This window comes from Phyllobates terribilis, unplaced genomic scaffold, assembly GCF_046119375.1.
Source record: "Phyllobates terribilis strain yellow unplaced genomic scaffold, ASM4611937v1 Scaffold_5__5_contigs__length_657084704, whole genome shotgun sequence".
NCBI classification, from domain to species: domain Eukaryota; kingdom Metazoa; phylum Chordata; class Amphibia; order Anura; family Dendrobatidae; genus Phyllobates; species Phyllobates terribilis.
In genome coordinates this window covers 72,606,512-72,629,373 of record NW_027362765.1, presented here as the reverse complement: position 1 = coordinate 72,629,373, position 22,862 = coordinate 72,606,512, and the positions used below count along the sequence as shown (strand labels likewise).

General features: G+C 44.5%; 1 protein-coding gene across 1 annotated transcript in view; it reads right to left on the bottom strand.

The window, feature by feature from the left end:
- Positions 1–17,690, bottom strand: part of LOC141270769 (uncharacterized) — a 382,593-nt gene extending 364,903 nt beyond the window's left edge. Inside the window, exons 1-5 of the mRNA XM_073680882.1 lie at positions 17,606–17,690; positions 17,249–17,397; positions 16,940–17,119; positions 16,734–16,857; positions 16,553–16,650 (exon numbers count right to left, since the gene is read on the bottom strand). Coding sequence (XP_073536983.1) covers positions 16,553–16,650; positions 16,734–16,857; positions 16,940–17,119; positions 17,249–17,326 — 480 coding nt within the window. The 5' untranslated portion in view covers positions 17,327–17,397; positions 17,606–17,690. The remainder of the gene's footprint in view (positions 1–16,552; positions 16,651–16,733; positions 16,858–16,939; positions 17,120–17,248; positions 17,398–17,605) is intronic.
- Positions 17,691–22,862: the final 5,172 nt, after the last annotated feature.

The window sequence follows — 22,862 nt, the reverse complement described above, 5'->3', positions numbered from 1 at the left end:
ATGGTGTCCTTTCCGTTGTTCTCTCCTTGTATTCTTACCCAAACAGTTTCCACAGAACTCCCAGTCTCTGAAGCTTCAATCTCTGTGCAGATATACGCTTTTCTAACATACAATGCAACACCTCCTCCTCGTTTATCAAGTCTGTTTCTTGCAAATAAGTTGTATCCTTTTAGCCTTTTATTCCAATCATGTGTATCGTCCCACCAAGTTTCAGTGATTCCAATGACATCATATTCCTTTTGCTGCATTAGTAGTTCCAATTCTCCTTGTTTGTTGCCCATGCTTTGTGCATTTGTATAAAAACATTTTAGTTTGTGATTGGTTTCTCTTCCTCCCATATTTTTATTATTTAAATTGTTTTGTCTTTGTTCTTCTTTTCCACTTCCAGTAGCAGAGATCTCAATAGTATTTGTCAGCTGTATGGCTTTTTCTGGCCTTTTGCTTCCCTTCCCACATTGTTCTAGTTTAAAGCTCTTCTGATGAGTGTAGCAAGGCGACTTCCAAATACATGTTTTCCAGTCTTCGTAAGGTGCACCCCATCTCTAGCAAGTAGTCCATCGTATAGGTAATTCATTCCGTGATCCAGAAATCCAAATCCTTGTTGACGGCACCATCGACGTAGCCAGTTGTTCACCTGTAGAATCTTATTCCACCTCATTGTTCCATGGCCATCCACTGGGAGGATGGATGAGAAGACCACCTGCGCTCCCAATTCTTTCACTTTCTTGCCTAAGTCTTCAAAGTCACTGCAGATGGTTTCCAGGTCCTTTCTTGCGGTGTCATTTGTCCCCACATGTATTAGCAGGAATGGGTAGTGATCTGTAGGTCTGAAGAGTCTTGATATCCTGTCAGACACATCTTTAATTTTTGCTCCTGGAAGACAGCACATTTCTCTTGAGGTTATGTCTGGTCTGCAGATAGCGGCCTCTGTTCCTCTTAACAGGGAATCCCCCATAACCACCACTCTCCGTTTTTTCTTCACAACATTCTTCTTTCTCCATCCAGGAGGATTCTGAGGGCTTACAAGGTTATTCATTGCTGGCAAAGTCTTATTTTGCTGTATTTCTTCATGGTTCTCCTGCGTGAGAGCCTGGTACTGGTTCCTGAGCAGTATGGGTGCTGACTGCCTCTCGATCCTCCTGCTTCTGTGGGTCACATGCTTCCATTCCTCTGTTTCGTCAGGTGCAGTTCGAATTTCTTCTCTTTCTGAATCATGAAGAGATAATTCTGCTCTGTCTAAGAACTCTTCACCTTCCTTAATGATTTTCAAGGTAGTTAACCTCTCTTCTAGATTTCGCAACTTTTCCTCCAACAGGGACACAAGCTTGCATTTCTGGCATGTGAAGTTTGGCTTTTCCACTGGCAAGTCTGTGAACATGTAGCAGGATATGCAGCTCACCAAATGGCTCCTGGACTCTTCCATGTTCTTATTGTTAATGTTCTGAAAACAGTGAAAAAAGCTGCGCGCGGTTTACCGATGTCCTCTTTTCAGCTCCAACAGCCAAAATCCAGTGTTCTTTGAGCTCGCGGAGACTCTTCACTTACCCTAAAATGCAGTGGGAATATGCAAATTATCTCCTCAGGACTCCTCCCCTGGTTCCTCCCATAGTAGACTAGAAGCTGCGATCTTCTGATCGCTTGTGTTACACATAGCAGGGCTGCAGCCCTGCTACAGGTGCTTCTCATAAAATTAGAATATCCTCAAAAATTTTATTTATTTCAGTTTTTCAATGCAAAAAGTGAAACTCCTATATTATATAGAGTCATTACAAACAGAGTGATCTATTTCAAGTGATTATTTCTGTTAATGTTGATGATTATGGCTTACAGCCAATGAAAGCACAAAGGTCATTATCTCAGTAAATTAGAATACTTTATAACAACAGCTTGAAAAATGTTTTTAAAATCCGAAATGTTGTCCTACTGAAATGTATGTTCAGTAAATGCCCTCAATACTTGGTCGGGGCTCCTTTTGCATCAATAACTGCATCAATGCGGCGTGAAATAGATCACTCTGTTTATAATGAATCTATATAATATATAAGTTTCACTTTTTGTATTGAAGAACTGAAATAAATACATTTTTTGATGATATTCTAATTTTGTGAGAAGCACTTGTATGTATAACAAAAATGCTTATCTGCTATGAGAGCTGACCACTGGGTGGCACTCATAGCAGTTTGGCAATAACAACTACAAGGGTGTCCTGCAGACCCCGGGATGTCATGTCAACTGTTAAGGATCCGGATGGTGGAACCACTGTGCCGAGGTACAAGGAGGGACCAGAGGGACGTGACAAAGGACCAACCCAGACCGACCCTGGCTACACGGCGGCTCAGTCGACTCCGTGAACCAAGGAAGGAACGAAAGGGTGGACCAGGTGCCACTCTGGGACCGACCTCGTGTGAGAGCAGGCGACTCCCACGGGACTGGTGACAGGTGTAGACTGGCACGGCAGATAGACTCAGTAGTAGGCAGACAAACGAGTACAGCAGGTGGACAGGCTGGTGGGCACGGCAAATAGGCAGGCGGGCATGGCTGGTAGACAGGCACAGCTGATTAACCGGCTGGCGGGCACGGCTGGTAGACAGGCTGGCGGGCACGGATGATAGGTTGGCGGGCACGGCTGGTTAACAGGCTGGCGAGCAGCACGAGGACCTGAGAACTGACAGAAAGGTTAGGAGACCAAACATTAAACGTTGCACAGGCACCTCCATATTGGGGGAGGTGCCTTTATATATTACCTATTCTCTGACCATAGGCCGGGGAAATCTTAGGACGGTGCGCGCGGCCCTTTTACGAGACAGGGAGCACGCGCGCGCGCCCTAAGCACAGTGCTCGGGGATCAGCGCGCAGTGCACGCTCCCCGGACACAGCCAGCGTGGGAGAAGAGCGGCGGCACGGGAGACACCTGCCCGGGGCTGCGGCGATAAGGGGGTCGGCGTCTCTGCCGGGCAGGAGGCAGAGACGCCGGCGCTACAGTACCCCCCTTTTACGCCCCCTCTTCTTTAAGCCCGCAAGAAATTTGTCCAGAAGAAGAGTAGCATTAATGTTCTCCCTGGGCTCCCATTGCCTCTCCTCAGGACCAAACCCCTTCCAATCAACAAGAAAAAATGTTTTTCCCCTTACCCTCTTGGTAGCCAAAATGTTGTCTACCTCAAAATCGTCCTCAGCGCTGACTGGAGCTAGAGCGGTACCCGGAACGTCAGAGAAAGGATTGAGGACAACAGGCTTGAGAAGAGACACATGGAAGGAATTGGGGATCCGCAATGAGGCAGAGAGTTTCAGCTTGTACGCCACAGAATTGATCTGTCTCAGGATCTCAAAAGGACCAATGAACCGCCCACCCAATTTGTATGACGGAATCTTGAACATACTTAGAGGATAACCAGACCTTGTTTCCTGGACAGAATAGAGGCGGATCCAGAAGTCTCTTGTCTGCATGTCTCTTCATACGCTCAGAAGACTGCAGCAACGAAGACTTGGTGTCCTCCCAGATCTCGGAAAAAAAATTTAACGAGAGATTCCGCAGCAGGATTGTCAACAGAAGCAGAGACAGAAAACGGGATATTGGGATGTTGACTGTACACCACAAAAAACAGAGACTTGGCTGAAGATTCACTCACGTGGTTATTGTAGGAGAATTCGGCCCAAGGTAGGAGTTCCACCCAGTTGCTATGGTGGGCGTTGACGAAGTGCCGGAGGAAGCTAGTCAGGATTTGATTGATAAGCTCAACCTGGCCATTAGATTGTGGATGATAAGCCGATGAGAAATCCAATGCGACGTTCAGAAGCTTGCACGTGGCTCTCCAGAAGCGTGAAGTAAACTGGACTTTCCTATCTGAGATAATATGAAGGGGTAGATCATAGAGACAGAAGATGTGAAGAATGAACTCTTTAGCCAGCACTGACGCATAGGGAAGACCTGGCAAGGAAATGAAGTGAGCCATCTTGGAGAAGCGGTCAGGGACCTTCCATATGAGAGTACAACCGTCCGATACTGGAAGATCCGTGATGAAATCCATCGCAATGTGTTTCCACGGAGCGGAAGGCACTGGTAGAGGAAGAAGTCACCCAGTCGGAAGTTGCCTAGGAGTCTTGTTTTGAGCACAAGAAGAGCAGGCAGAGACAAAATCCGCAACGTCTTTGCGCAGGGTCAGCCACCAATAATGTCGGGAGACAAGCAGAAGTGTCTTCTTCTGTCTGACATGGCCTGCCAGTTTAAACGAATGACCCTAGAATAGGACCCTCCTCCTATCCGGATGAGATACTAAAGTCTTACCTGGAGAAAGATGAGACAGATTAAACGGGGCAACAGAAATTATTCTGGAGGACTCAATGATATGTAGAGGCTCCTCCTCTAGGTTGGTCGACAGAAATGATCTGGAGAGTGCGTCTGCCTTCATATTTTTATCTGCCGGCTGGAAATGTAGAGAGAAATTAAAGCAGGCGAAGAACAGAGACCATCTGGCCTGATGAGGATTAAGTATTTGGGCAGACTGCAGGTATGCGAGATTCTTATGGTCCGTGTAGATGACCACAGAATGCAGAGCCCCTTCTAACAAGAACCGCCATTCCTCCAGCGCCAGTTTGATTGCGAGCAGTTCCCAATCTCCTATGGAGTAATTGCACTCAGAAGAGGAGAAGAGCTTAGAAAAGAAGCCGCAGGTCAGCATTCGCCCCGGACGAGGATTTCTGGGTGAGAACTGCTCCGGCCCCTGAGGAAGAGGCATCAACCTCCAGGAAGAACTGTTTGTTACAGTCAGGCAGGTGTAGCACTGGAGCAGAAGAGAAAGCTAGCTTTAAGGACATAAAGGCACTTTCCGCCTCTGGAGTCCATTCCTTGGGATTAGACCCTTTGCCGAACAGGGCAGAAATGGGAGCAGTCTGGGAAGAGAAGTGAGGGATGAACAGGTGGTAATAATTGGCGAATCCCAGAAACCACTGAATAGCCTTCAGCCCCTCAGGTCGGGGCCACTTTAGAACGGCAGATACCTTTTCGGGGTCCATCTTAGGACCGGTCTCCAAGATTATGTATCCTAGGAATGGAAGAGAAGTCTGTTCGAAAACGCATTTCTCGAACTTGGCATACAGACGATTCTTCCTGAGCCTCTGCAGTACCTGTCGAACGTCTCTCCGATGTGAGGGCAAATCAGGAGAGAACACCAGGTAAACTACCACGCAAGAGTAAAGGAGATCTCGGAAGATGTCATTCACCAGCTCCTGAAAGACTGCTGGCGTGTTGCAGAGTCCAAAGGGCATCACGCGATACTCGTAGTGACCTTCTCGAGTGTTAAATGCCGTCTTCCACTCGTCACCCTGGCGAATGCAGATCAGATTGTACGCGCCATGAAGATTGAGTTTAGTGAAGATCTTTGCTCCTTTTAGGCGATAAAACAACTTGCAGATGAGAGGCAGGGGATACTTGTTTTTAATAGTAATCTGATTTAGGCCCCTATAGTCAATACAAGGGCGAAGAGAGCCGTCCTTTTTCTTGAAGAAGAAGAATCCTGCTCCAGCCGGAGAGGTGGATTTCTGGATAAATCCCCTAGCAAGATTCTCTTCAATGTACTCAGACATGGCACGGGTCTCAGCCAGCGACAGGGGGTAGATTCGGCCACGGGGAGGTGAGGCACCAGGGATGAGGTCGATGGGACAGTCATACGGCCTATGAGGAGGTAGTGTCTCAGCCTCCTTCTCGTCAAAGACATCCGCATATGACCAGTACGGTGCCGGCAAGCCAGGTAGATTATCTGGAGTGGACGGAGGTCGAGAGGGACGGACAGGAACCAAGCAGGTCTTGTGACACTCGTCTCCAGAGGAGCGCCTCTCCCGAACACCAATTCAAAACTGGCTCATGTCTTTGTAGCTAAGGCAGTCCCAGGAGCAAATAATGAGAAAGGCCGGACAGCACGTAGAAGGAGATTTTCTCTGAATGCAGCATACCAATCTGGAGAACTACGGGCTCGGTGACAAACAAGATGGACTCGGAGAGAGGCTTCCCATCCACAGAGGAAACCGCCAACGGATCCGGAAGATGTTGGGTAGGGATCCGATACTGCTCAACAATGGCTTGTTGGATGAGATTCTCAGCCGCACCAGAATGCAGATAAGCAGTCTCGACAAAACGGATGTTGCCACAGGAAACCGAAACAGACAGAGTCAAGGATGGAGAGGAAGAATTCTTGCCCAGGATGGCCTCTCCAAGCGATCCTAGGCACTGGAGTTTCCCGGTCTCTCCGGGCAAGAGCGGATCACGTGCTCCGAACTGCCACAATAGAAGCATCTTTCTTCAGCACGGCAGACCTCCTGATGAGTCTTGACCATCTTCACCTGGTCTACCTGCATGGATTCAGGGGTAGATGCCATGGCTGAGGCTTGTTGCAAAACTGGCCTTTGGAAGGTGGGTGCAATGCGTAGAGGTCTTCTTTAATGGACTGCCTCCTTGAAACGCTCCTGAAACCTGATGTCAATCCGCGTGGCCAAGGACACTAGGTCACCCAGAGAGGTGGGGCTATCCCAACCGGCCAGTTCGTCCTTGATCCGCCCAGAAAGACCCTTCCAAAAGGCAGACAGCAGAGCCTCATTATTCCAGGCGAGTTCAGACGCCAAGGTGCGGAAACGTACTGTGTACTGGCCCACTGTTAGGTTCCCCTGGCGCAGACTGAGGAGAGAGGAAGCAGTTGAGGAAATGCGGCCGGGCTCATCAAAAAACCCTCTGGAAAGCCACAAGGAAGGCCTTGAGATCCAGCAATAGAGGGTCTCCTTTCTCCCACAGGGGACTGAGCCACGCCAATGCCTCCCATGAGAGGTGGGATATAATGAAGGCTACTTTAGCCCGATCTGAAACAAAATGATGAGCCAGGAGCTCAAAGTGCAGCATGCACTGATTGATGAAGCCCCGACATAAAGCCGGATCACCGCCAAAACGTGGAGGAGCAGAAAGTCGGGGTCCAAAGCTGGGTGCCACACCGCCACTGGGTTGAGGCGCCGCTGGACCGGATACCGCTTGGCTAGACGCGGACACAGCCGGGGTGGTCAGTGCATCCAGGCGGGAGTTTACAGTCCGCAGGAAGGACAGGATTGTATCCTGTTGAGATCTCTGGCGGGAGACCTCCTGATACAGTTCCGAGACTGAGGGAGCCTGGGAGCCACCGGATTCCATGGCCTGTGCAAACTGTTACGGATCTGGATGGCGGAACCACTGTGCTGTGATACAAGGAGGGACCAGAGGGGCGTGACTAAAGACCAACCCGGACTGACCCTGGCTACACGGCGGCTCAGTCGACTCCGTGTACCAAGGAAGGACCGAGAGGGTGGAACAGGTGCCACTCTGGGACCGACCTCGTGTGAGAGCAAGCGACTCTCACGGAACTGGCGACAGGTGTAGACTGGCACGGCAGATAGCCTCGGTAGTAGGCAGACAGACGAGCACGGCAGGTTTACAGGCTGGTGGGCACTGCTAATAGGCAGGTGTGCACGGCTGGTAGACAGGCTGGCAGGCACGGCTAATTAACCGGCTGGCGGACACGGCTGGTAGACAGGCTGGCGGGCACGGCTGGGTAACAGGCTGGCGGGCACGGCTGGGTAACAGGCTGGCGGGCACGGCTGGGTAACAGGCTGGCGGGCACGGCTGGGTAACAGGCTGGCGGGCACGGCTGGGTAACAGGCTGGCGGGCATGGCTGGGTAACAGGCTGGCGAGCAGCACGAGGACCTGAGAACTGACAGAAAAGTTAGGAGACCAAACTAACACGTTGCACATGCAACTCCATATTGGAGGAGGTGCCTTATATATTACCTGTCCTCCGGCCATTGGCCGGGGACATCTTAGGACGGTGAAGGGAGCACGCACGCCCCAAGCACAGTGCCCTGGGATCTGAGCACAATGCACGCACCCCGGACACAGCCAGCGTAGGAGACGTGCGGCGCAGCGGGAGACACCTGGTCAGGGCTGTGGCGGTAAGGGGGTTGGCGTCCCTGCCGGGCAGGAGGCGGAGACGCCGGCGGTACACCAACCCATCGGTAACCAGCAGTCATGTGACACAATGGACGGAGGTAAGACATGCATCTGGTTTGCGCGAGTTAAATGCCACTGTCAGAGATTGAAGTCAGTGACTCGTTGGCGCCTGCACACAAGATCCTGGCAGTACTATGACTGCATAATACACAGTACAAGTGCGCCTTCTGTAAAAAGTGAAGTGCGCAGGCGCGGTATCTGGCCACAGCGACTGCATGTCACAGGTAACTGTGATGTGCAGCGGAGGAGGTAAATATTTTAAATTACCACAGTAGGTAGGTATTTCTTACCGGCCCCGGGCAGCAAGCATCGGAAATTTCAATGAATAAAAAGACATTTCACAGCAACCAGACCTCTAATATGAGGCATACAGGTAGGTATAGATTTATATTTCTATCACCTGTATGCCCACATTAGAGGTCAGATAAGTCCCAGGGGGGTGACAGATTCCCTTTAAACTTGAGAAAATCACCAAAATGAATGGGTTTCACATCCTGCTATACCTGCATTTTTATGTTTTTGCTGCTCTTTTGCACTTACTCTTACTTTCTATGGGTGAAAAAATGCTGCAAAAACGCTGATCGAATTGACATGCTGCAGTTTAAAAAAAAACAGCGGTTTTCCAATTCAGCCAAGAAAAAAAACCAATGTGTGTGCATGAGATTTCTGAAATCCCATAGCTTTTGCTGGTACTGTAAAAAGCCAATTTCAATTTGCATAAAAAATGCAGCAAAAACGTAACGCCTTATATGTGCAGCACCTGAATAGCGGAAAATTGAAAATGTAAAAAACCAAAAGAATTGCCATGTTTTTTTTTCTCTATTTCTCCCTATGAGGAATTAAAAATAGTTGGTTAGTAACTTATTTGTACCCCCAAATCCATAAAAATAACATGGCTCTTGAAAGGAACAAGTAAAAAATCCAAAATAAAAACGTTGTCCTAAAGACCAAAAATAGACACGTGTTTAAAAGGTTGATGGACAAGTCAAGGGCACGTTTGTATACTATAATTGTGTATTAAGATGTAACCCCAGACAGAATTCGAATATACAGTAGGCTCAGGCCTCAAACATGTAATATCACTTTTTTTTAAATACAATTTTTATTTCAATGTGTTGGATCTATTTTTGGTCAACTGCTCAGTGAAGAATCGGCAGCACTGAGATGACAACATGGATGACATCTGAGTGTTACCAGTGTTTTTCACAGACAGATTCACTTGAACTGAAAGTTTACTTTACAAATGAAATGAAAAACAGACGTCTCCATTCTTTGGCTGACAGCCTCAGGCTGTGTTCACACATTTAAATACACCGTTTGCAGAATTATTAGGCAAATGAGTATTTTGATCACATGATACTTTTTATACATGTTGTCCTACTCCAAGCTGCATAGGCTTGAGAGCCAACTACCAATTAAGTAAATATGGTGATGTGCATCTCTGTAATGAGGAGGGGTGTTGACTAATGACATCAACACCCTATATGAGGTGTGCTTAATTATTAGGCAACTTCCTTTCGTTTGGCAAAATGGGTCAGAAGAGAGATTTGACGGGCTCTGAAAAGTCCAAAATTGTGAGATGTCTTGCGGAGGAATGCAGCAGTCTTGAAATTTCCAAACTTTTGAAGCGTGATCACCGAACAATCAAGCGTTTCATGGCAAATAGCCAACAGGGTCGCAAGAAGTGTGTTGGCCAAAAAAGGCGCAAAATAACTGCCCATGAATTGAGGAAAATCAAGCGTGAAGCTGCCAAGATGCCATTTGCCACCAGTTTTGCCATATTTCAGAGCTGCAACGTTACTGGAGTATCAAAAAGCACAAGGTGTGCGATAATCAGGGACATGGCCAAGGTAAAGAAGGCTGAAAAACGACAAGAAACATAAGATAAAACGTCAAGAATGGGACAAGAAATATCTTAAGACTGATTTTTCAAAGGTTTTATGGACTGATGAAATGAGCGTGACTCTTGATGGGCCAGAGGCTGGATCAGTAAAGGGCAGAGAGCTCCACTCCGACTCAGACGCCAGCAAGGTGGAGGTGGGGTTCTGGTATGGGCTGGTATCATCAAAGATGAACTTGTGGGACCTTTTCGGGTTGAGGATGGAGTGAAGCTCAACTCCCAGACCTACTGCCAGTTTCTGGAAGACAACTTCTTCAAGCAGTGGTACAGAAAGAAGTCGGTATCGTTCAAGAAATACATGATTTTCATGCAGGACAATGCTCCATCACATGCATCTAACTACTCCACAGCGTGGCTGGCCAGTAAAGGTCTAAAAGAAGAAAAAATAATGACATGGCCCCCTTGTTCACCTGATCTGAACCCCATAGAGAACCTGTGGTCCATCATAAAATGTGAGATCTACAGGGAGGGAAAACAGTACACCTCTCGGAACAGTGTCTGGGAGGCTGTGGTGGCTGCTGCACGCAATCTTGATCGAAAACAGATCAAGCAACTGACAGAATCTATGGATGGAAGGCTGTTGAGTGTCATCATAAAGAAAGGTGGCTATACTGATCAGTAATTTTTTTGGTTTTTGTTTTTGCATGTCAGAAATGTTTATTTCTAAATTTTGTGCACTGATATTGGTTCAGGACAGTAATAGTTACCTGCACAAACAGATATCCTCCTAAGATAGCCAAATCTAAAAGAAAACCACTCCAACTTCCAAAAATATTAAGCTTGGATATTTATGAGTCTTTTGGGTTGATTGGGAACATAGTTGTTGATCAATAATAAAAATAATCCTCTAAAATACAACTTGCCTAATAATTCTGCACACAGTGTATATATTCAAATTCATATTGGTTAGAGACATCTACAGTTCCATCTCCCCATATATAATATCAAACAAAACAATGCAGTGGGTTACCATCCTTATAAACCTATATTCAGGTGCCAAAGCACATCCGATGTACCACACGCAATTCATATAAAACCAAAAATAATTTTATTGACAAATATTTAAAAATACTGAGCATTAAAGTGGTATAAAGCAACCGCCAAGAGGTGAATAAAGATACAGATTCAAGTGCCAATCAGGTGTAAGTGGTCCAGGATATAACAAAATATATAGTGTCCAAGAAGTCCTACAATAGGGCATACATATTATGATCCATATAGAAAAGGAGTAAACTTTTTTACAGTTTTAGCAACAATTGCGCCATTTATATACTGGAATATTATGCTTGTAAAGAAGAATATTACTGAGGTTTTCAGGCTGAGAAATGTATTGTGTACATAGCAGTGCAGCCTGTGGCTCACTAGTAATGTTTCTGCCTTCCATATCAGGGGTCCTGAGTGCGAATCCCCAACACTGACAAGTTTCAAAAGTAAATTTAGAGACCTTCATTGAGCACAGTGACCGGTGTTAGATAAGTGTTATGACTGACTAGTAGTAACTCACTCGATGAAAAAGGTAACACACTAAATACTGCAACTGACCCTGCCAGTTCCTGCACAGACTAGAATCTTAACCCCGCAGTCCCCAGTGGTAACTGCGTGAGCAGAGATAGCCCTAACCATAGACTAAATGGCGAATTGGACCAATTCTGCCTGAAAGTCCATAGAGTGATTCACATTCCTACTAAAGAACCGGGAGGCAGAGCAGAGTGTAGATTACCTACAGAAAGGAAAGTGTGCTGAAATAGAAAAAGCTCCCAGAAGGAGTAAAACAAAAACTACAAAACAAAGGATTAAAAACATACTGTAAGAAAATAAACCGCCTACTTCTTAACAAGAAACAGAAGATAGGTGCAGGATAAAGAACATAAACAGCAAAGAGATAAACCCTAGCTGGCCTTTCACTCACAGGTTTAAACTACAGCAGTATGGCCGGACATCCAAATGAGGCTCAACAGCAGGAAACACCAGCAGACAAATGAGAAAATGAAACCCTAAAAACACTGCTGTAAGGATAACAAAACTAAACACCCGGAGAAAAGTTGTATCTTGACAGACAGAGAAACCGACTACGAGACACTGGCTCAGGGGTTCGACCCCAAATGCATGACAACAGGACTCTGAATACAGAAGACTCCCTTCTAAAGCAGAGAGATAAGGATTTATGGATAAAACCAAACAAAAATTAGGTATAAAAACTCAGTATAAAAGCCCCTAAAAAATTCTACACATAATTGTATCATCCAGTGACTGAGAAGAATTTGTGACTTCTCTGCATTTAGTGGTTACTACTCACCTGTGTAATTATCAGTAGGAATCTCCTCTTTACACCGCTCATCACCACTCACATATGTCTCTGTAGTATTAATAGGGGTCAGATCTTTACCCTGAAATGTATATTGTAAAAGTCACAAACAGATGGAGAAGTTGCGTAAATTGATTTAAAACAAAATGAAATGAACATAGCGTCCAAAATTACATCATATTTGATGTTCATGGTGCCCTACGCAATTGAAATGGTCACGCCCCCTACTGGTGAGTTACACTAAGGGTATGTGCACACAATGTCTTTTTCAGGGGGATTCTGCCTGGAACCCATCTGAAAAAAGGTTTTGCAAATGGCTAAAGAACATCATGTGCACGTACCCTAAGGGTGCACATACCGTATATTATTAGGTAGTAAAGGCCCCCATACACATTAGAGTAATGTCGGCCTAACCTCCTGATACCAAGGGGTTTGATCGACAGTTTATTGTGTATCGGTACTTCAGACTGATGACGTCAGTGGAGATAATCATGTACGATTGCAGACCCTTTTCTTTAAGGTTACAGCCCCACTATCAGTATTTGGTCAGTATTTTTCTTCAGTATTTGAATGCCAAAACCAGGAATGGGTCAAAAATGCAGAATTGGTGACTTGTTTCTATTATACCTTTTCTCTGATTGTTCCTCACCTGGTTTTGGCTTACAAATACTGAGGAAAAATACTGACCAAATACTGATAGTGAGACCATAGCCTAAGAGATAAACCGCTGGCAGACATATCTAGCAGAAATTCACTCATTGAAAACATGAAAGCTTGGGAAAGTAAGGGACATAGGACAAGTGTCGTGCAAGATTGCTGCCAGTTGACAGCTAATTTAAGACTATGTGCACACTGCGCGTTTTTTGTGTGTTTTCGCAGCGTTTTTTTCCGGGCGGAAATGCACCAAAAACGCTAGGTACTCCGTCTGCCAATGACAATGCAATGACAATCCTGATGTGCTGTGAACATTTTCAGGAATTTTCTGCTCAAGATTGTCATTGCGTTTAAATCCACAGTATATCTCTCAGCTGGAGAAGGCACGGCTGAGGGGAGCAGTAGTCTTCTCAGCCGAGCTGGCGTTTGAGTGTGGTGGTAAAAAAAAAAAAAAAAAAAAAAAAAGGAAAAATCAATATTAAAATAAAAACACCTTTCATTCTCACTTATCCAGCGTCCTTCCGATGTCCCACCATCCTCCGGCGATCTGATCACCCGGCGGTACACTGATGGGAGCATGCTTGCTTCCGGCAGTGTACATCGCTGCGCTGCCAGGACTAAGTTCACCTGAGTTCACCAGCTAGAGATCAGCTGACGAGCTCCAGCATCTCACTTTACGGCACTGATGCTGCGGGGGAATTTTCTCACAAATTTTCCCACCAACACTGATGCACTAAGATCTGTTCCATTGACCATCAATGAGCACATGATACGTTTGGGGAGACCAGGTTGGGAAAATGAAGTCACCTGGCCCCATGGATATGCTGTTTGGGGTTGCCAGGAGGCACCCAGCGATCGCCTTGAACCCATGGAGACATTCGGAGAAGCCAGATTGGGACCTACCTGTCATCTGACCCCATAGAAACTCTCGGAGAGGCCAGGGTGGGACCCTTGGGTCTCCTGGCCCTATACCTCGATGGACTGCTAGCTTCTTAAGCTTGCTGCTACCTTCTCTCTGAGGGGGCCCGCCAGAAGCGGGGGGCCACTGGTTGAGGTAGTTGGCCCTGGAAGTCCCAAAGTTGCAGCTGTTCTATCCCAGTCAGGTGGAGCGAAAGGGTGAGACGGTGTAATGTTGTACAATCTTGGGTATTTGCTGGGACTGTTCTGTGTGTTTATTGTCCACTTTGTGGTTCAATAAAGTATTGCCATGCTGTTATACCCTCACAGTGTGTTGTCGGGTGGTATTAAGCACATGGAAGACCCCTGGTCTTCACAATATAGTTATTGCAGGAGGAGCTCCTGGGTAGGTGGAGTAAAAAAAAGGGAGTCAAAAGAGAGAAGAACCTTCATTGGGTGTGATAAACTAATCTTGTTTGTTTGTTAATCTGGTTTTAAGTTTTGGTTAGTTGAGGGGACATGCAGGAAGTTCGAAATAATTGGAAAGAAAAAAGTAGCAAAATCAGGATGCACGAAATTTATAGCAAAATAATGAAAACAACTTAGTATGCACATTAGATCTTGGGAAGTTAAGGGACTTACAGCCCCGACTTAAAGAATGTTGGTTCTAAGACACTTAAAGAAACTAAATGCAGATATCTGTTACAAGAAACACATCTTGGGGAGGTCAGAGGATCTGTTTAGAATGAAGAAGATGTGGGTGGGGGAGGTGTACGGCTCAGAAGGAGAGGGAAGGAAGGCAGGAGTTTTGATATTGTGGCATAAAAAATTGCCTTACATGGTTAAATTGATAGACAGGGATGTGGAAGGAAGATATATTATGATAAAACTGGAGGGTAGTGATGGAGAAATCTGCGTAGTTAATGTATATGCTCCTAATTCTGACCAATTTGAAAACTTATGAGTTGCTTTGCTTCAAATTACAGTTTCAGTAGGCTCCACAATCATGGGAAGACTGCTGACTTGACAGATGTCCAGAAGGCAGTCATTGACACACTCCACAAGGTCCCAGAGATCCAATTTTTATTTGGAAATCAAGGTCCCAGAGTCTGGAGGAAGAGTGGAGAGGCCACAATCCAAGCTGCTTGAGGTCTAGTGTGAAGTTTCCACAATCAGTGATGGTTTGGGGAGCCATGTCATCTGCTGGTGTAGGTCCACTGTGTTTTATCAAGACCAAAGTCAGCGCAGCCGTCTACCAGGAAATTTTAGAGCACTTCCTGCTTCCCTCTGCTGACAAGCTTTTTGGAGATGGAAATTTCATTCTCCAGCAGGACTTGGCTCCTGTCTACACTGCCAAAAGTACCAATATCTGGTTTAAAAACATCAGTATCACTGTGCTTGATTGGCCAGCAAACTCGCCTGACCTTCACTCCATAGAGAATCTATGGGGTATTGTCAAGAGGAAGATGAGACACCAGAGCCAACAATGCAGATGAGCTGAAGCCCAGGTTGCTATCAAAGCAACCTGGGCTTCCATAACACCTCAGCAGTGCCACAGGCAGATCGCCTCCATGCTACGCCACATTGATGCAAAAGGAGCCCCGACCAAGTATTGAGTGCATTTACTGAACATACATTTCAGTAGGCCAACATTTTGGTTTTTAAAAACATTTTTCAAGCTGTTGTTATAAAGTATTCTAATTTACTGGGATAATGACTTTTGTGTTCTCATTGGCTGTAAGCCATAATCATCAACATTAACAGAAATAAACAGTTGAAATAGATCACTCTGTTTGTAATGACTCTATATAATATATGAGCTTCACTTTTTGTATTGAAGAACTGAAATAAATTCACTTTTTGATGATATTCTAATTTAGTGAGATATGTAATCAGATATCAATTAGAATTGATAATGAAGACGGTTATAAAATCTCATTATGTATTCAAATAAGTTAAAATCTCAATAGAAACATTGTTAAAAAAAAGGCTTTAAAATCACCAGATACACAAGAAAAATGTTCGCTGGGAGAAAAAGTTTTTCAGCTTGCTTAAATATCATTATTCCAAACAAATTTGCAACCGCCACATTGTCCTCACTAATGGATTACACCTGCAACACCTTCCTCACTTAAGAACTATGATCTCCACACATTCCATGCCTCATACTGCCCTCTCTTCAAACTGTTCCCCTCACGCTGCCCCCTTATTCGACCCTTGTGGGTTCTTCCACCATAAGGTAAACAGCTTCCATAAAGAGATGAATTTGGTTGGCCAGAATACTTATGTAATCCCTAGTGTCCAAATCTCCATTTACAGATATCAGAGGTACCAGGACTAGGCAAGAAAATATTCCAACATTATTAATCCACCTCCACCAGCCTTAAATGTTGATGCTGGATGTTGTTCTGTGATCACAATATTCTCAGTATAGCCTTCATATCATTGCAAGGAGCATCCCCAAAAGGTTGGTAGTTTTTGAAATACTGGTCCTGGCTAATGTACCATCGATGCCCGTGTTTGAAGTCGCTCAGATCACTCACTCTTCCATTTTTAATGTGGATTCTGGCTGATAACTCCTCACTTCATTTTATACTACATTGTGGGGTCACGGGTCTCACTCCACACAATGAAGCTCAAATCAGGAAAGTGCCGGTGTTTCTAATACATTGTCCATTCAGTGTATAATACTGGTGGATAAAACAAGACTGAACACAAGATCTTCACAGACTTCTACACATTATAGGGGAGATCTCATGACACCTTCTCTCCATCTACCTGATGATCCTGAGGAACATCGGGATCTTCTTGTTTACAGTCCTGTGGAAGAAGAGGACGGGGACATCTCTCTGGTGTTGTCCTCTTACTGGATAGATCTGGAAGAAACACATACAGAGACTGAATTCATTCTTTACATACAGATAATTATAGGCCGTGTGTATTTAGTCCTGTCTATTACCTGGTGATATGAGGGGCTGGGGAACCTTCATCATGACGTCCTTGTACAGATCTTTGTGTCCTTCTAAATACTCCCACTCCTCCATGGAGAAATGGATGGTGACATCCTGACACCTTATAGGAACCTGACACATACAATGATACCGTCATCCCCCGATCCCTTCATAGCGTTACTGCATAATGTCCCAGCATTCCCAGCAGTGTCACCTCTCCAGTCAGCAGCTCAATCATCTTGTAGGTGAGTTCTAGGATCTTCTGGTCATTGATGTCCTCATGTATCAGGGGGTGAGGTGGAGGCCCCGTGATTGGGCTCAGGGGTCTTCCCCCTCCCTCAGACACAGGGTCCTGACAGCGCTCACTAGAGGTCTTCCTCACTACTGTGTAATCCTGGTTATGGAGAGACACATTAATAAATCTCACTCCAGACATTTCCAGAGTCCTCACCTCTCCAGTTCTGTCCATCTGTTATTCCCATAGATAAGAATGATGTAATGTGACGTCATCAGAATCTCTCACCTCTCCAGTAAGCCGGAAGAGGATCTCTAGGGTGAGGTGTAATATCCTCTCCGCCATCTTGTCCATGTCTCTATCCATCCTTGATGGTCAATCAGGAGAATTCTCTTATATAGAAGATCTCCACTGAGAAGATCCGATATTGTAGGGACCTGAATGGGGAGAAGATGACGATGTAACATCATAAAGATCCCATGTAAGAAATCTCCGGAGCTGTTACCGGCTTCACATGATCACTACATCCAGTCATGGCCCCATCCTGCCACCGGTATAACACACAAGCACATTATAGTCACATACAGGGATTTATCACAGGCTCAGCACTGAGGGGGTTAATAGTAATGGGGAATCTCCACATACCTCCACCTGCAGAGCCGCACACTGGATATATGGCTGTTCTGTGCGCACAGGACCTGTGATGATGTCACAGGAGGGGAGGAGTCAGGGGTCACATGATCAGGTGCCTCAGTGGATGCAGGACTCTGCTGTGCTGGTTGTCATGGTGCTGGATGAGGTGATATGTGTGGGGTCAGGAGGGATTTACAGGGTGGATGGAGCAGAGCCGTGTGTGTATGATATGGATGTACGATGTATAAGGACGAGGTCTCATCCCCACACGATTACAGATAAAAACCCCCTTTACCTGTGGCCAAACATTCCTGTGGTCCAGGACACAATATAAACAATATGAAAGTTGTCATATTAAAAGGCAATTTTAACCCCTTAAGGACCGAGCCACTTTGCACGTTAATGACCGGGCCAATTTTTACAATTCTGACCACTGTCACTTTATGAGGTAATTACTCTGGAACGCTTCAACGGATCCCCCTGATTCTGAGATTGTTTTTTCGTGACATATTGTACTTCATGATCGTGGTAAAGTTTCTTCGCTATCACTTGCGTTTACTTGTGAAAAAAAATGAAAATTTTGGAATTTTCACACTTTGAATTTTCATGCCCTTAAATCAGAGAGAGATATGTCACACAAAATAGTTAATAAATAACATTTCCCACATGTCTACTTTACATCAGCACAATTTTGGAACCAAAATTTTTTTTTTGTTAGGGAGCTATAAGGGTTAAAAGTTGACCAGCGATTTCTCATTTTTCCAACAAAATTTACAAAAAAATTTTTTAGGGACCACATCACATTTGAAGTGACTTTGAGGAGCCTTTATGACATAAAATACCAAAAAGTGACACCATTCTAAAAACTGCACCCCTCAAGGTGCTCAAAACCACATTCAAGAAGTTTATTAACCCTTCAGGTGCTTCACAGGAACTGACGCAATGAGGAAGAAAAAAAATAACATTTAACTTTTTTCACAAAAAATTTAATTTAGACCCATTTTTTTTATTTTCACAGGGGTAACAGGAAAAAATGGACCCCAAAATGTATTACGCAATTTCTCTTGAGCACGCCGATACCCCATATGTGGCGGAAAACCACTGTTTGAGCGCATGGCAGGGTTCGGAAGGGAAGGAGCGCCATTTGAATTTTTGATTGTAAAATTTGCTGGTTGCCCATTCGCTACAGAATACAATACAAATTTATCTCTTTCACCCACAAAGCTCTCCACATTTCTGCACCACCCTACCTCTACTCCCTCATCTCTGTCTACCACCCTATGGAGCGTACGGTTTGTTCTGTAACTGATCCAAGACTAACATCTTCCATAATCCGAACTTCCCACCTCTATTTCCAAAACTTCTCTCGTGCTGTGTCAGTTTTCTGGAATGCACTACCCCAGACGATCCGACCAATACCTTTCCTCCACATTTTAAAAACATATATTTTCAGACAGGTCTATCACTTCTCTAATCTAATTCTAACCTGTTCCCTCTATTTAAATGGTCCTCAGAATTTTGACCCTCCAATTCATCCATCTCCACATCCTCAGTGCACCCAATAACACACAGTAACTGCACTTAGACAGTTACTGGCAGATAACCGGATCCTGCAGCTTTATATGAAATGCCCTATTTCTTACAATGATGTCTGGACCATAGACAACAAACACTTTTTACCTATTGTGCCCCCTATTTCCTTATAGATTGTAAGCTTGCGAGCAGGAGCCTCACTCCTCTTGTAACTGTTGTGTTACTTTGTACTGTTTTTATTGTTTGTACATGCCCTCACTTAATTATAAAAATGCTGCGGAATATGTTGGCATCATAGAAATAAAATTATTATTATAACTCTGCAACGCTGCGGCCTTAATACGGATGATTAAATAAGACTGAGTTACACTTGTCTGATTGAGTCTTGAACCATAGTGAAACCTCATTGAACCATCAAAAACTTTGTATTATATAGCCCACATGTTAAATATTAAGTCATATCAAATTATTAGTTTCCAATACCAGTACATTACTTCACCCTTAGAAGAATATTCTGCTGACATACATTACACTACACTTAGCTTGTTAACGTCATACTATAAGATCAGGCTGCCATAGATGGACTTACCAAGTTCTGAGTGGAATGTATATATATCATTACATGGCACATCTGATCTTGGAGGGAGTGGACTTGGGGGCTGCCACAAGGCCTCTGTGGCACTTGGACTCTGATTTTCACTGCCACAAACTGCTGGGACAAACCTTCCATTCAGGATATGGAGAAAAAATGGATGTGATACCACCTTAAACCCAGGGGTGAAACTGGGGGGGCAGCCGGGGCATGTGCTCCAGGCGCAGCCGGCAGTGGGGTGCAGTCGGGCCGCCTAATTTGGCGGTCCGATGTGTCTCCCCTGGCGGCTGCATTCTGCCCACCCCCCGGACTGGGAGTCGGCAGTTCTCTGAGCAGGGTGTCAAGCTGACACCCAGCTCAGAGAAGCTGCCGGTCATGTGATCATGCTGCTGACGTCACTCACGGGCACTGCAGCTCAGGCAGAGGCGGCCATTGGTGGAAAGTGCGCCACACTGGAGCTGAAGACACCGAAGATGGAATGCAGGTGAAGATTAATTGTGGGGGGAGATTTAGGATATCGCTGGGGGGGGGGATTTATGATATGGCTAGGGGGGGGATTAATGATATGGCTGGGGTGGTGATTTATGCTATGGCTGGGGGGGTGATTTATGGTATGACTGGGGGAGATTTGCTATGGGGGGATATTTAAATTAAGTAGGTAGGCGGGCATCTCTTGGCATCACCAGGGCGCCAAGCATATGAAAACGGATTTTATTAAAAGATATTTTTCTGCAATCAGACCGCTAATATGGACCATACAGGTATGTATAGATTTACATTTCTATAACATGTATGCCCATATTAGAGGTCTGATAACTCCCAGAGGGTGACAGATTTCCTTTAAAGACTTATTATTTTCATTGAATTGAACTAGCCTGGGTCATGGCCTTGTCACCAAGCTGGTGGAAAAACTGGCTTTTTTTACAGCACTCAGCAGAGGATAAATGTGAACCCAGCCTTATTCTGATTTTTGAAAGGTAGGATAAACAAATATACAGCAGTATAACAAATAGTTCTTATTTTTGTTTTTATGCTGTTTTTTGTGTTGTGACAAAGTCACTGGAAAAATGTGTAGCACTGAGATTGTTACCTCCAGTAATTAAACATAGGAAAAAGGATCCAGCACACAAAGCAATAATGGGTTAATCAGCCATCTTTAGTGCTAGGATGATTAAACACCTGTAGAGAGGGAGGAGGTCAGAGGATAAAATTCCAGCCTTTTAGAGCATTTGTGTGTGGGGAGGGCATGAAGATGAAAGCTCTGAGCAGTTTTGTCATGTGAAGGAAAGAAAATCCTTGAGTTGTTTGTTACTGAAGCGGGCGGTTACCTGTAGCAACAAGGACTGTGCCATACATTATGTTTTGTTTTTCCTGTTAGCCATGTTTTGTTTTTGCTAACATTGTTGTGGTTTATGCAGCACTCTTAATAAACTCAGCAGAAGATTTAAAGACAGTGTTCCTGCGTACCTCTCTGTGCATCCAAGTGAGCCGATCTACGGTGTAAGTTATATGACGACTTTATTCTTTGCGATTACAGCAATGCCAGATTTATATAGTTTTAAAAAAAAAATACATTTTCATTGCCACATTCTGAGAGCAGTAACTCTTTAATTTTTTGGCAAACAAAGCTGTATGAGGGATTATTTTCTATGCAATGTTTTTAATTTTTTGATGCCATTTTAACATTTGTTTAAATTTATTTTTATCACTTTTTCTTACGATTTTTCAAACTGAGAATGGCCAAAAAAGAAAAATTTAGTTATTGTCCTCTCCTTCTGTACCAGTTTGCCGTTGCGTTTTTGTTCAAGATTATTGTAATTGTTTTTGCAATGTATATCCCCTTTTTCACATGTAGTGGCGCTATAATAATAAATACTAATAATATTTTTTTTTGTGTGGTTTACCTTGCTGTAAAAGTGCTAAGAACATTTCATTCTTCAGGTCAGTACGATTATAGTGATACCAGATTTATATCTTGTTTATGCTTTGTTAAATTTACACATTAAAAACAATATTTTACATTAATTTGTTTTTCTATCGCATATTTTGAAAGCTGTAAAGCTTTTATTTCTTTGCAGAATAAGCCACATTATGGCATGTTTTTTTATGGGACAATTTGGCGCTATCTTCTATACAGTGGGGGAAATAATTATTTGATTCCTTGCTGTTTTTGTAAGTTTGCCCACTGACAAAGACATGAACAGTCTATAATTTTAAGGGTAGGTTAATTTTAACATTGAGAGATCGAATATCCAAAATCTAATCAAGAAAATCACATTGTATAAATCAGATATTTTTTTTTGCATTTTGCTGTGAGAAATAAGTATTTGATCCCTCTGGCAAACAACACTTAATACTTGGTGGCAAAACCCTTGTTGGCAAGCACAGCAGTCAGACGTTGTTTGTAGTTGATGATGAGGTTTGCGCACATGTCAGGAGGAATTTTGGTCCACTCCTCTTTGCAGATCGTCTCTAAATCATTCAGATTTTGAGGCTGTCGCTTGGCAACTCGGAGCTTCAACTCCCTCCATAAGTTTTCTATGGGATTAAGGTCTTGGGACTGGCTAGGTCACTCCATGACCTTACTGTGCTTCTTTTTGAGCCACTCCTTTATTGCCTTGGCTGTATGTGTTAGGTATTGTCTTGCTGGAAGACCCAGCCACGACCCATCTTCAATGCTCTTACTGAAGGAAGGAGGTTGTTGGCCAAAATCTCGCGATACATGACCCCATCCATCTTCCCTTCAGTACGGTGCAGTCGTCATGTCCCCTTTGCAGAAAAGCACCCCCAAAGTATATTTCCTCCACCATGCTTCACGGTTGGGACGATGTTCTTAGAGTTGTACTCATCCTTCTTCTTCCTCCAAACACGACGAGTTGAGTTAATGCCAAAGAGCTACATTTTTGTCTCATCTGACCACAGCACCTTCTCCCAATAACTCACAGAATCATCCAGGTGTTTATTGGCAAACTCCAGATGGGCCTGCACCTTCTTGAGCAGGGGGACCTTGAGGGCACTGCAGGATTTTAAACCTTTAAGGTGTAATGTGTTACCAATGGTTTTCATGGTGACTGTGGTCCCAGCTGCCTTGAGATCATTAACAAGTTCCCCCCGTGTAGTTTTAGGCTGATCTCTCACCTACCT